The following is a 15,779-nucleotide window of genomic DNA, read 5'->3' on the forward strand; positions in this document are numbered from 1 at the left end:
ATATATATATATATCGAGTTGTGTGATAATCTACCTATCAAATGAAAGATATTCGAGTCTAGTTTCTCACGCTTCAAACCGTTCGTCATTCGGACATTCCTACAAGAAGTTATGATCAAATACCCAAAGGCTGTCCTATAGCTCGCTATAGAGCTCACAAGACCAGGATTTAGCCTGGCGAGGCCAGGTGTAATACCAGGCTTTAGCCTGGCGAGACCAGGTATAATACTAGGCTTTAGCCTGGCGAGGCTAGCCTAAAGCCAGTTAACTAGGCTTTAGCCTCGCGAGGCCAGGCCTATCGCCTGGTCCAGAATTTTTGGAGTATCTATTCTTTTATTGTTATAACCCGACCCAACTTCGATAAATAACCCTTGAAGCTCATTTTGGAGCAAAAATCTGATATTTTTAGAGAGAAGGGAGAGTGTTCTAGAGAGAGGAAGAAGCTCAAGTACTTTGTTCATCAAGATCTTGTTCAAGCTTTGAAATCCAACAAGGAAATATCACAAGATCTTCACCCAAGAGGTAAGGTTCTAACCCCTAGTCTTCAATTTTGAGTTTGGGTAAATATGGGTGATTAAGAGTATGATTCTTGGGTGTAATAGTATCATTTATAAATATCAATAAGGTTTATGGAAAGATTGTTGAGTGTAAATGAGTATAGATTGGGTTGAAAATGGTAGAAATCTTCAAGACTTTAATTGAAGATTTGAGCGTCTAGTTGATGTCGGAATTTGATGAATTATATATGGTTAGACTTAAGAGAGGATGAGGATTATTATTCTGCCATTTTTGACTGGTTTCGAGACGTGGACCCTGGGGCCGGATTTTGGCCGATTTCGGATTTTTTGGCCTATTTATGTAGTTTTTCCGTTGGAATTCGATCTTTAGCCTATGTTGATAGTATTATTCTGATTATGGATAGATTCGGGACTTTTGGAGACCGAGTCCAGAGACGAGGGCATCCCGGAGTTGGAATTTTACGTTGTTAAGGTAAGTAACAGTTTTAAATCTGGTCCTGAGGGTGTGAAACCCCGAATTTTGGTATCATGTGATTATTTTGGAGGTGACGCACATGCTAGGTGACGGGCGTGTGGGCGTGCACCGAGGGGATTGTGACTTGGTCCGTCCCGGAAAACTGTAAAGTTGAATAATTTGTTGTTAGTTATATGCTCTCTATGTGTTGATAAAATTTGATTGTAAATCATGCTTAGGTTATGTGTTAGTACTGTTGGGACCCACAGAGGTCGCGTACTTGTTGAATTGCCTGCTAAATGCTATATGTACTTAGTCTCAGTTTTTACTTGCATATTTTATCTCAGTCTCTGTTATTGTTATTAATACATCATATCATTGTTGTTTGGGCTGATTTCATGATTATTGAGAGCCCGAGAGACTTATGACTGAGTGAGGCCGAGGGCCTGATTGTGAGGATATTTTTGGGATCGGGCTGCATGCCGCAGCAGGCCATGTTGGCTTTATATATATTATATTATTGCACGTAAGTTGGCCGTGCAGATCTATATATTATACTATTGCACGTGAGTTGGCCGTGCGGATCCAGATATTATTATAGCACGTGAGTTGGCCGTGTGGATCCAGATATTATTATTGCATGTGAGTTTGCCGTGCGGATCCTTATATTATTATTGCACGTGAGTTGGCCGTGCGGATCAAGATATTTATATTATGGCACGTGAGTTGTCCGTGCAGCACTTGAGTTGTCCGTGCTTATAGTGCTTGGGATGTAGGAGCCCCTCATGAGTCTGTACACCCCCAGTGAGCGCGGGTACCCATTGAGTGAGGGCTGGGAGCCCAGGGAGTGATGAGGGCTGGGAGCCCACTGAGTGATTGTTGTTCTGAGAGGTTGTACTTAAATTTCATTTGTTGTTGCATTTAGTTGTTATCTGTCATTATTGTGAAATATCTTAAAGATTGTTGATATACGGATTACATGAACAGGAACTGTATAAAAAACTTGATTTGACATTAAACTGCTAGATTTGATAGCATGTCTATTCTTTGCTGGGATTACTGGAAATGAACCATAACTGTGTAGCTCGTTACTATCTTCAGTTCCTTATTTATTATTGTTACTTGCTGAGCTTGTTGTACTCATACTACACCCTGCACTTCGTGTGCAGATCCAGGTGTTCCCGGACATAGCGGGTGTTGATCCTTTCGCGCGGTTCATATTCAGGAGATTTTGAGGTATATGCCGAGTTTCGCAGACCTTGTCTCTCCTTCTCTATATCTTTGTTCACTGTATTTGGTCTCAGACTATTATAGACTATATTTTCCAGACTTGTATTCCTATTAGATGCTCATGTATTCAGTGTCACCAGGTTTTGGGGAGTGTTTGTATTGTATTTTAATATTATATTTTCAATCTTGAGAGAAATTGTGGTTTATTGAGATTTTCGGCTTGCCTAGTATTGAGATAGGCGCCATTACGACGGGTGAGATTTTGGGTCGTGACACGTAACACTTTGCTTTTGAGCAGCCAAATATGCCTGCAAATATACGTATAACGGACTATCTTCTGGAATATCTTGCAGGTGAACGGATGGTCCTATCATTGAGGATTCGCCTCTGAGAGATATCTTCTAATTAGTCAAGCTTCTTCTTCCTATTTGTATAACTGGGGAGTTTAATGTGGATCCGTATGACAATCCTGAAGGGGATGTTCTCCCTTGGGAATGTGGGGATGATCTTCTCCGTCCTCTACCTCTACTTCTACCCCATGGGGGGTCTATCCTGTAAATACTCACGAGATAAGAAATCTGGAAGAGAATTATCAACTCCTTTTTTATACTGAATTTCGAAATCAAAGGAGGCTAATTGAGCCTGCCACCTTGCAAATATTAATTTCGAAGCATCATGTTTAAAATCTTTGTTAAACATATATTTGACATATTGAGCATAAGTTTTTATCAAAAACTTTTGATTGTATAAATCATCCTGAAATTTTAAAAAATATTTGACAATAGTCAATATTTCATGGGCCACTGTCGCATATAAATAATAATTCAAACCTAACCAACTACATGCTCAGTCCAACAATGTCACCAGAAGACAACTAGTTATCAAATCATGGAAACAAAGCAAACAAGAATAATTAAACCCAAATAACAAGAAAAGGTAAAGAATACATGATACGGTCCATGAATGTATAAAGCAAATCTTCACAAATAATTAAAACAATAACATTAAGGAGAAGGAAGAGATGGAACTTTAACAGCCATTAACGATTCTTTGTTTGGGAATACAAGCAAGAGCCGACGCCGGGACTCGAACAAAATCGGAATAAGCCAACAGGAATCCATAGACCAAAACTCGAACAAACTGTGAACCTCGACTCCTCGAACGCGGATCAGATCTCAAGCATAACCCATTTTCATTTCACTTGCTTATCGAAATCTAATTTTTGAAAGAGAGAAACTAATGTAGTTCTGTGTGATTTTTTGATCTGAATAGCTAAAGACCGATACTAAAATGTGAAAATTTGTGGGCTTCTTTCATCCTCGAAATCAAGTGGAAAAGAATTCATAGAAAAGTTTTGCCCCAATCTCTTTCCCAATTTTTCGTCCGCCTTCCTCCTCTCTTGTGATGTGCGGCTTCTTTTTCTCTTGGATCTAGGTTGGAGGGATTAGGTAGGGTTTTCATAATTGGGTATTTTATATGGAAGGAGTAATTTTTCCTTGACAAATATTATGTCCTAAAAATCGAACATTTGTTTGAAATAAACTCATTTTTGGTTTTGAAATAACTAAACCATTTTGTATAACAATCTTTTTTAATATATCTAGATGCTTAATATGCATTTCAAATATTTTGGAGAATATCAAAATGTCATCAATATAAACAATGATAAAATCCAGATATGGATTAAATATATCATTCATGATTTTTTGAAATTCAGAAGGGATATTCTTTAAACCAAAAGGCATAACATTCCATTCATATTGCCCAAATGGAACATTAAAAGCAGTTTTATAAGTATGCTCTTTAAATATTTGAATTTGCCAATAACCAGATTTTAAATCAAACTTTGAAAATATATTGACATCATATAATCTTGACAATAAATACTTTTTATTGGGAATTGGATATCTTATCCATTTTAAAAACTTATTTAAAGGTTTATAATTAATAACCAATCTAGGAATACCACGTTCTTTTTCAACAGCATTAATGACATAAAAAGCTGTGCAAGACCAAGGAGATTTTGAGTGTTTTATCAATCTCCTTTTTGCAGAATTCTACCAATTCAGCGTTCATCTGACAAGGTCGAGATTTAGTAGGAATATCATCCTCAGAGAAATTATCTTCATATGGAAGAGTGACAATATGCTTTTTTCGATCCCAAAAAGCACTAGGATGCTCAGCACAAATATCAATAGTAATTTGTTTGGAAATCAATTTAATCTTTTCCTGCACTTTATTGGATTTTAAAGTGTCAAATATATTCATACTAAATAATTCTAATTGTAACGAATCAATATATCTTTGCTTCATATCAATTAAAGCATTTATATCTCTAGTAACGGGATCTGTAACAAAAGTGTAACCTAACTTTCTATCCTTATAAGTAGCTATAAAACCTTTTGAGTCTATGCTAGTAAAAGGATAAACAGCGTTAATAAATGGTGTTCCAAGTATAATTGGGGGGTATAACTGATTTTTAACCAAGAAAAAGAAGTGAGGAATGCAGACTTTATTCTGACAAATACCCGTATTAGGCAATTTATACTTTATATCTAAAGCATGTCCTGATGCAGATTTAACCATATGAGTAGTTTTTTGTAAATATTTAGTAGGTACTAAACCTTCTTGGATGCAGCTAACATCAACTCCACTATCAATCATAACAATATTTGTAATAGAAAAACTATTATCAATAAGAATAGTACATTTGATATACCATTTATGGGAAGTAACAATTTGCATCATTCCCAAAAATATATCATGTTTAGAATCAAGTCTAATAGGTTTTTCTTCAATATCATTTTCAAAAATACCTTTATTTTTATCATTAGAAAACTCAGTTACAGAACTATTTTTCTCTATCTGAGTAATCATGTGATCACAAATCATTTGATTTTGTTTAAGAGATTTTAACTCCATTTTTAGACTTTCAATTTTAATTTTTAAATCATCGAAAGAAGAATCTCTGGTTGGTGCAATTTTATTATTAAGCCGGTTATTAATTTCTGACAAAGAGTAAGGCGCAGAATATTCAAATTCGTTCTTTTGTTTTTCAAAAGGTTTTGAAGAACTAGAACTAGAACTTGCAGCCAAATTAATAATTTTTTCACGAAGTTTATCATCAGTTACTTCTTTTAAAAGTTCTATTACATTATCAGATGTAATAGTTTTCATGTTCAAATCTTGAAATTGAGATTGTAATTTATAAAATTCATCATCATCACAAGTACATGTATTACCTTTGCAAGCTGTACAAGTATTATCAATATTTTTATCACTAGCAGATAAATCAAGTAAATCGATTTCAACTTCAGATTCTAACTCAGAATAATAATCAGATTCTGATCCAGAAGTGTATAACAAACCATAGACCTTATCACGCAACTAATTGTCTAGTTCTAAGGTTTTCAGCTTTTGAAGCTTACAATTTGGAGCTATATGGCCAAATTTTCCACATTTATAACACTTAATATCAACAAGATCTCGTTTGGACCTATTTTTTGTAAATCTAGTAGACTTGCGATGGGCTTTCTTAGCATCACGCTCTTCTTTGGATCTATATCTCGATCTCTTTTTCTTATAAGGACTATCTGGATTTGGGTACCTATGATATTTGTGTTTCTTCTTCTTATGAGTAGAAGTCTCGGGTAAATCGGGTAATCCGAACTGGGTACAAAAGTCTCCTAATTGGGATTTATCTTTAAGCTTATCTATCTTAAGCTGTCTGGACAATTTTAACTCATTGCACAAGTTTAATCCTTCTTGTGTGCATACTCCTATCAATTTTTCATAAGTATAATCTTTGTACGAAATTTCCCCGTAACTACCCCTTAGAGTTTTTCTAACTCTTTCAGCAAATAAGGAGGGAAGGCCATCTATAAACTTAGCTTTCCAATGTTCATACTTATTTTCGGGTAATTCCATTACTCTACTCATAAAAGTATCTTTATACCATCTAAACTCACTTAAGGTCTTACATCTAAGGCCATTTGGTAGAGTACGTACAGTCTCGTTCTGATTGGTAAATCTACCATTGAAATATTCTAATATGGTAAGAACAAGGGTGTAAATAGCATCTTTTCTATTTTTTACTAGAGCCATGCCTAAGTTATCAACTCCTTCGTCAGTGGCTATAGAATTAATAACCATCGCCTTTTCATCAGCAGTTAAATAATTATCCCACCAGCCACGACGCTGGCTAGTAAAACCTGCAACAATCATTTTGCAAATAGTTCTATCTGTATTTTTCACACTTTTACAGATAGTTGCATACATAAGCATTCTATGCACAAGAATAGTCAATTGTCTATCAGTCAAACCATCAAGATTCCATTCATAAATTTCGGAACCACAATAAGACGTATTAGTCTGATTCCAATCACGTTCCTCTATTAAAACATCTTGAGGAGTAGGGCGATTATAATAATAAGTTTGCATTCTGGGTTTATTAGCATACTTACTATTCTTTTTGGGATAACCTCTGAGTTTATTAAACTCTGACCAAACTTCATTTTTATAATAAAAAGTGGTATGTAATTTATCAGCAAAATCTTTTGATAAATCAATAGGTTTAATATTTAAACCCGATAACTTTTTATCAAGAAGTTCTTATAAATCATTTAAAGATTTGAATTTAAAATCCTGAATCTCAGGGGGTCTTTGAACATGAGTAAGAACAATTTGAGGTTTTGATTTGCTTCCAGACATAGAGGCAATATCAGTTGTCTTCTTGCTAGTACTCATATCTTTTATCAAAACAGTTAATTCATCAAGTTTTTTATCAAGAAAAGTGGACCGGATATGGACCTATGTGTAAACGACCTTGGATTTGAATTTTGATGATTCCAATAGCTCCGTATGGTGATTTTGGGCTTAGGAGCGTGACCGGAATATTATTTGGAAGTTCGTAGAGAAATTAGGCTTGAAATGCCGAAAGTTTTATTTTTGAGAAGTTTGACCGATGGGTTGACTTTTTGATATTAGGGTCAGAATCCGATTCTAAAAATTCGAATACCTATGTTATGTCATTTAGGACTTGTGTGCAAAATTTGAGGTCAATCGGACATGATTTGATAGGTTCCGGAGTTGTTTGTAGAAATTAGAAATTTCAAAGTTCATTAGGCTTGAATTGGGGTGTAATTCATGGTTTTAGCGTTGTTTGAGGTGAATTGAGGATTCGAATAAGTTCATATGATGTTTTAGGACTTTTTGGTATATTTGGTTGAGGTCCCGAGGGCCTCGGGTGAGTTTCGGATGGTTAACGGATAAACAATTAAACTAGAACAGCTGCTGCAATTTTCTTCTGTTGGAAATTGCTTCTGCGCAGATGTAAGCCCAGATCGAGCCCAGGGTCGAGGGCCATGACCGAAGCCCAGATCGAGCTCAGGGTCGAGGGCCACGATCGAAGCCATGACCAAGCCTAGAGTCGAGGGCCACGATCGAAGGCATGATCGAGCCCAGAGTCGAGGGCCACGATCGAAGGCATGATCAAGCCCAGGGTCGAGGGTCGCGGTCGAAGGCCGGGTTGAAGATATAATCGAGGGCCAGGACCGAGAACCAGGATCGAGGACCTCGATCGAAGGCCAAGATCGAGGCAGAACTGAGGATGTCTCGGCAAAATTATAAAAACGGGGACTTCGTCCCATTTGCCATTTTTGACAAATTGGAGCTTGAGGAGAGGCGATTTTGGATATATTTTCAAGGAAAACTTGAGGTAAGTCCCTTGTGATCATTTCTACTTCATAATATTGAATTATCATCGAATAATCCGACTAGATTACATGATTTTGAGGTGTAAATCGGAGATTGGAACTTAGAAATTTGGAAATAAGATTTGTCGATTTGAGGGTCGAGTTGAAGTCGGATTTTGGTAAAATTGGTATGGGTAGACTCGTGGTTGAATGGGATTTTGGATTTTGTAACTTTTGTCGGGTTCCGAGACGTGGGCCCCACAGGCAATATTTGGGCCAATTTCGGGTTTTGGTCTAATTTTGAAGCTTTTCTTGTGGAATACATTCCATTAGCGTATATTGATGGTATTATACTGATTGTGAATAGATTTGGAGCATTTGGAAGCCGAGTCCAGAGGCAAGAGCATTGCGGGGTAGATATTTGACCGGTTTGAGGTAAGTAACGATTGTAAATCTAGTCCTGAGGGTATGAAACCCTGGATTTTGTATCATTCTACTATTTTAGTGATGCACATGCTAGGTGACGGGCGTGTGGGCGTGCACTGTTGGGGATTTGTGACTTGGTCCGCCCCGTAGCAACTGTAAAGTTGCATACTTTGTTGAAACCATTGATACTTATATGTTTTAGAAAGATTTTTTGTAAATTGGGCTGAATGCCATGTTTGGGCCTTGCGCCAATGCTATTTGTACCCTTAGGGGCTATTTCTTACCATCCTCTAATTGTTTTCGATTGAAAAATCTATACTCAGTCATGTTTATACTTGTTTACCACATAACTCAGTTTTATGACTCTATTTTGATGCATATAAATGTTTTGGGCCGAATGCCCTGTTTTACTGAAATGCCTGAGAGGCTTGAGTTACTTATGACTGGGTGAGGCCGAGGGCCTAATTGGTGAGTATGAGTGTGGATCGGGGCTGCCCGCCTGCAGCCTACTTTATTATTATCGCACGTGAGTTGTCCGTGCAGATTATAGCGCTTGGGCTGAAGGAGCCCCTCCGGAGTTTGTACGCACCCCTAGTGAGCACAGGTACCTACTGAGTGCGAGTCCTGAGTGCCGAGTAACTGGGAGGCAAGAGTGATTGTGAGGTATGCCCGAGTGGCAAGAGTGATTGTGAGGTATGCCCGAGTGGCACGAGTGAGTGTGAGGTTTGCCCGAGGGGCTGTATATGAGTGATGTTTTACCCGAGGGGATGTTTATGATTTCATCATTTTTGCTCACTTTTGCATTGAGCCTTTGTTTGAAAAACTGTTGGAAAAATGTCTTTAAATGATTTTTACTGGAACTGGGTTTAAACGAGATGTTTGATTCAAATCCTGATTTATTCTAAGAGCATGTGGTATCTTACTGAGATTTCCTAATATGAACATTATATGCTTTATTGCTCGTCACTACTGCTTAGTCTTTATTTATTGTTGTTACTTACTGAGTTGGCATACTCACGTTACTCCCTGCACCTTGCGTGCATATCCAGGTGTAGCTGGACACGGTAGCGATTATTGAGTGTTCTGGTTGCAGATTTTCTTGGAGATATCAAGGTAGCTATTTGGCGATCGCAGTCCCCCTGCTCTTCTCCCTCTTATCTTCCTCTAGTTGTATTTAGCTATTTTCTGGGCTGAGTTAGCCTTGATATTGTTAGACAGATTGTAGTATATGCTCATGACTAGTGACACCCTGATGTCGTGCTTTTCTTTTCCGCACTTCTGTTTTTCTTTGATTTGAACTCTTTAAATGGAGGTTTTATGTTAAATAACCTTGAAATTATCTTTGAAATGGAAATATCGGTTTGTTTTGGAAATGAGTCGGCTTGACTAGTTCCACGATAGGCACCATTACGACAGAGGTTAGTTTGGGTCGTGATAATAAATTTTTGAAATGCAGTAAATGTAATACCTATATTATTTGGTAAAACAAAAGGTGCTTGAGGAGGGTATATTGCTTTAGTAATATTTCCCTTCCCATCTTTATAAGATCTTTCTAAAACCTTTATATAAAGCGATAAATAAGTGGTTATAAACCAAGGAACAAAATACATAATTTGATGTAACGACCCGGCCGGTCGTTTCGAGAGTTATAACCCCGTTTTCCCTATTCCTACTTTTTTTGGTATTATTCAGCTATATTATGTTATATTGGGTTAGTGGGTTCGAGTACGGAAGGAACTCGGAGTGAAATGAGACACTTAGTCTCATAATTATTAAAAAAAAAAAAATTTGAGTTAGAAAAGTGGACTGGATATGGACTTATGTGTAAACGACCTCAGATTTGAATTTTGATGATTCCAATAGCTCCATATGGTGATTTCGGGCTTAGGAGCGTGTCCGAAATATTATTTGGAAGTCCGTAGAGGAATTAAGCTTGAAATGCCGAAAGTTTTATTTTTGAGAAGTTTGACCGGGGGGTTGACTTTTTGATATCGGGGTCGGAATCCGATTCTGAAAATTGGAATACCTCTGTTATGTCATTTAGGACTTGTGTGCAAAATTTGAGGTCAATCGGACATGATTTGATAGGTTCCAGAGTTGTTTGTAGAAATTAGAAATTTCAAAATTCATTAGGCTTGAATTGAGGTGTAATTCATAGTTTTAGCGTTGTTTGAGGTGATTTTAGGATTCAACTAAGTTCGTATGATATTTTAGGACTTGTTGGTATATTTGGTTGAGGTCCCGAGTGCCTCGGGAGAGTTTCGGATGGTTAACGGATCAAAAATTGAACTAGAACAGCTGCTGCAATTTCCTTCCGTTGGAAATTGCTTCTGCCCAGAAATCGAGCCCAGATGTGAGCCCAGATCGAGCTTAGGGTCGAGGTCCACGATCGAAGCCCAGATCAAGCTCAGGGTCACGTGCCATGATCGAAACCATGATCGAGCCCAGAGTCGAGGGCCGCGATCGAAGGCATGATCGAGCTCAGGGTTGAGGGTCACGGTCGAAGGCCGGGTTGAAGACATAATCGAGGGCCAGGATCAAAAACCAGGATCGAGGGGCAGGACTGAGGACCAGGATCGAGGACCTCGATCGAAGGCCAAGATCGAGGCAGAACCGAGGATGTCTGGGCAGAATTCTAAAAACAGGGACTTCGTCCCATTTGCCATTTTTGACAAATTGGAGCTTGAGGAGAGGCAATTTTTGATATATTCTCAAGGAAAACTTGAGGTAAGTCCCTTGTGATTATTTCTACTCCATAATATTGAATTAGCATCGAATAATCCGTCCAGATTACATGATTTTGAGGTGTAAATCGGAGATTGGAACTTAGAAATTTGGAAATAAGATTTGTAGATTTGAGGGTCGAGTTGAGGTCGGATTTTGGTAAAATTGGTATGGGTAGACTCGTGGTTGAATGGGCTTTCGGATTTTGTAACTTTTGTCGGGTTCCGAGACATGGGCCCCACGAGCAATTTTTGAGCTAATTTTCGAATTATTTATGGAAAAATCATTATTATCTTGTGGAATTAATTCCAATGAATTTAATTGACTGAAACGAATTATTTATGACCAGATTCGAGGCGTTTGGAGACCAATTCACGAGGAAAGGGCATTGCAGAATAAGAATTTCGCGGTTTGAGGTAAGTAACGATTGTAAATCTAGTCCTGAGGGTATGAAACCCCGGATTTCGTATCGTTCTACTATTTTGAAGTGACACACATGCTAGGTGACGGGCGTATGAGCGTGCACTGTTGGGGATTTATGACTTGGTCTGTCCCGTAGCAACTGTAAAGTTGCATACTTTGTTGAAACCATTTGATACTTATATGTTTTAGAAAGAATTTCTGTAAATTGGGCTGAATGCCATGTTTGGGCCTTGCGCCAATGCTGTTTGGACCCTTAGGGGTCATTCTTTTTACCATCCTCTCACTGTTTTTGATTGAAAATCTATACTCAGTCATGTTTATACTTGTTTACCGCATAACTCAGTTTTATGACTCTATTTTGATGCATATAAATGTTTTGGGCCGAATGCCCTGTTCTACTGAAATGCCCGAGTGGCCTGATTTGTGAGGATGAGTGTGTATCGGGGCTTCCCGCTTGCAGCATACTTTATGACTGAGTGAGGCCGAGGGCCTGATTTGTGAGGATGAGTGTGGATCGGGGCTGCCCGCCAGCAGCATACTTTATTATTATCGCACGGGAGTTGTCCTTGCAGATTATAGCGCTTGGGCTGAAGGAGCCCCTCCGGAGTCTGTACAAACCCCCAGTGAGCGCAGGTACCTACTGAGTGCGAGTGCCGAGTGACCAGTGCCGAGTGCTGAGTGACTGGGAGGCAAGAGTGATTATGAGGTATGCCCGAGTGGCAAGAGTGATTGTGAGGTATGCCCGAGTGGCAAGAATGATTGTGAGGTATGCCCGAGTGGCACGAGTGACTGTGAGGTTTGCCTGAGGGGCTGTATATGAGTGATGTTTTGCCCGAGGGGCTGTTTATGATTTCATCATTTTTGCTCACCTTTGCATTGAGCCTTTGTTTGAAAAACTGTTGGAAAAAATGTCTTTAAATGATTTTTACTGGAACTGGGTTTAAACGAGATATTTGATTCAAATCATGATTTTTTTAAGAGCATGTGCTATTTTACTGAGATTTCCTGATATGAATGTTATATTCTTTATTGTTCGTCACTACTGCTCAGTCTTTATTTATTGTTGTTACTTACTGAGTTGGCGTACTCACGTTACTCCTTGCACCTTGTGTGCAGATCGAGGTGTAGCTGGACACGGTAGCGGTTATTGAGTGTTCTGGTTGCAGATTTTCTTGGAGATAGCAAGGTAGCTGTTTGGCGATCGCAGCCCCTGCTCTTCTCCCTCCTATCTTCCTCTAGTTGTATTTAGCTATTTTCCTGGCTGAGTTAGCCTTGATATTGTTAGACAAATTGTAGTATATGCTCATGACTAGTGACACCCCAATGTCGGGCTTTTCTTTTCTGCACTTCTGTTTTTCTTTGATTTGAACTCTTTAAATTGAGGTTTTATGTTAAATAACCTTGAAATTATCTTTGAAATGAAAATATCGTTTTGTTTTGGAAATGTGTTGGCTTGCCTAGTTCCACGATAGGCGCTATCACGATAGGGGTTAGTTTTAGGTCGTGATAGATTGGTATCAAAGCCTAGGTTACATAGGTCTCACGAGTCATGAGCGGGTTTACTAGAGTTTTGCGGATCGATACGGAGACATCTGTACTTATCTTCAGGAGGCTGCAGAACCTTTAGGAAACTCAACATTCTTGAATTCTTGTCGTGCGAATCTGTTGATTCTAGTAACTAAACATCTGTTGTTTCATTCTCTCACAGATGGTGAGGACTCGTACTATCGGTCAGGAGGGCCACCCACCAGTACCACCAGCCAGGGCCGCGAGAGGCCAAGGCCACGGTAGAGGCCGTGGTAGGGGCAGAGGTGCAGCCCGTACAACAGTTGGGGCAGTACCTACAGATCCACTGGTTGTCCCAGATTAGGACCAAGTTCCAGTTGTTGATGCACCAGCTCAGGCACCACCTGTGCCTATTGTGATTCTAGGCCTTCCGGAGGCCCTAGCTCAGATTATGACAGCGTGTAGTGGCCTTGCTCAGGCGGTCTCTATTTCGACGGCCGCAGCCACTTCTCAGGCCAGGGGAGGCACTCAGACTCCCGTCGCTCGCACACCCGAGCAGGTTATTCAGGGAATTCAGACACCAGAGGCACCACCAGCCCAGCCGGTTGCTGTTGCTCAAGATTATGTGGTTCCTGCTATGCCTGAGGATGATCAGCGTAGGTTGGAGAGGTTTGGGAGACTTTAGCCACCACCTTGCAATGGCACAGAGAGAGAGGATGCTCAGGACTTTTTGGACTGGTGTCAGAGGATACTCCATACTGCTGGCAGTTTTTTGGGGCTGCACTCAGATGGTGGGAGACTTACGAGAGGCGTAGGCCTGTTGGCGCAGTACCCCTTACTTGGCAGCAGTTCTCCATGGTTTTTTTGGAGAAGTTCGTGCCTCGATCCCGTAGAGAGGAGCTGCGTAGACAGCTTGAGCGGCTCCGCCATGGTGATATGTCTGTCATGCATTATGAGATGCGGTTCTCCGAGTTGGCCCGTCATGCTATGTGGTTGGTTCCCACGGACAGAGAGAGGATCATGAGGTTTATTGATGGCCTCACTTATCAGCTACAGTTGCTCATGACCAGGGAGCGGGTTTCGGGTGCTACCTTTGATGAGGTTGTCGACATTGCTCGGCAGATTGAGATGGTTTGCGGTCAGGAGAGGGTTGAGCGGGAGGCCAAGTGGCCTCGTGGTCAGGGTGGATTCCGCTGTGCTTCTTTTGGGGGTCAGTTCCAGCACGGTAGAGGTCGTCATTTCAGACAGGCTCAGTCAGCTCGGCCATTTCATCGGGGTGCATCATCTGGCCATGGTTCTCAAAGTTCTCATCAGGGCCACTCATCACTTGGTCCCCTTCCAGTTCAAAGTTCGTCCCGTGCTCCACCTGTTCAGGGCTCTTCCATGCCAGGTTCTTCTATCAGTCATCTCGGTGCTAGGGGTTCCCTTCAGTTTTTGCCGCCAGCACCAGGGAGTTGTTTTGAGTGTGGGGAGCTTGGGCATATGTAGAGGCAGTGTCCTCGTCTTCATGGAGGTCTATCTCAGCAGAGGAGTCAACCTCCGACTATAGCACCAGCTACCTCACCATCTGCCCAATCAGCTCGGGGTGGAGGTCAGTCAGCAAGGGGTCGCCGTAGAGGGGGAGGCAGATCAGGGGGTGGTCAGGCCCGTTTCTATGCTCTCCCTGCCAGACCAGATGCTATTGCTTCAGATGCTGTGATTACAGGTATTCTCTTAGTTTGTCACAGAGATGCCTCAGTATTATTTGACCTTGGTTCCACGTATTCATATGTTTCCTCGTATTTCACTCATTTTCTGGATATGCCCCGTGAGTCCTTAGTTTCATTTGTACATGTATCTACTCCTGTGGGCGATACTATTATTGTGGACCGCGTATATTGGTCATGTGCGATGATAATTGGGGGTCTGGAGACCCGAGTAGATCTATTGTTGCTTAGTATGGTTGACTTTGATGTGATATTGGGTATGGATTGGTTATCTCCATGTCATTCTGTTCTAGATTGTCACGCTAAGATAGTGACGTTGGCTATGCTGGGAATTCCGAGGGTTGAGTGGAGCGGTTCTGTAGATTATATACCAAGTAGGGTGATTTCATATTTTGAAGGCTTAGCGCATGGTTGAGAAGGGTTGCCTATCTTATTTGGCATTTGTGATGGATGTTAGTGTAGAGACTCCTGTCATTTATTCTGTTCCGGTGGTACGTGATTTTTCGGATGTGTTTCCTGCAGACCTACCGGGCATGCTGCCTGACAGGGATATTGACTTTGGTATTGATTTGGTGCCGGGCACTCAGCCCATTTCTATTCCACCGTATCGTATGGCACTAGCGGAGTTGAAGGAATTGAAAGAACAACTTCAGGAACTCCTTAATAAGGGGTTTATTTGGCCTAGTGTGTCACCTTGTGGTGCACCGGTTCTATTTGTGAAAAGGAAGGATGGTTCCATGAGAATGTGTATTGATTACAGGTAGTTGAACAAGGTCACAGTCAAGAACAAGTATCCTTTGCCTCGTATTGATGATTTATTCGACCAGCTTCAGGAAGCGAGGGTGTTCTCCAAGATTGATTTGAGGTCCGGTTATCACCAGCTGAAGATTCGGGATTCAGATATTCTCAAGACAGCTTTGAGAACCCGATATGGCCATTATGAGTTCTTGGTGATGTCTTTTGGGCTGACCAATGCCCCAGCAGCGTTCATGCATCTGATGAACAGTGTATTCCATCCCTATTTGGACTCATTCGTCGTTGTATTCATTGACGACATCCTGGTGTACTCTCGTAGCCAGGAAGAGCACGCTCAACATTT

The 15,779-nt window shown here is 40.4% G+C and overlaps 1 protein-coding gene across 1 annotated transcript; it reads right to left on the reverse strand.

Annotated features, from left to right (window-relative positions):
- Positions 1-5,589: 5,589 nt before the first annotated feature.
- LOC138895225 (uncharacterized) lies at positions 5,590-6,480 on the reverse strand. Its single transcript, XM_070179891.1, has one exon. The coding sequence runs from the start codon at positions 6,478-6,480 to the stop codon at positions 5,590-5,592; it is 891 nt and encodes a 296-aa protein (XP_070035992.1).
- Positions 6,481-15,779: the final 9,299 nt, after the last annotated feature.

This window comes from Nicotiana tomentosiformis, chromosome 7 (assembly GCF_000390325.3).
Source record: "Nicotiana tomentosiformis chromosome 7, ASM39032v3, whole genome shotgun sequence".
In the NCBI taxonomy this organism is placed as follows: Eukaryota; Viridiplantae; Streptophyta; class Magnoliopsida; order Solanales; family Solanaceae; genus Nicotiana; species Nicotiana tomentosiformis.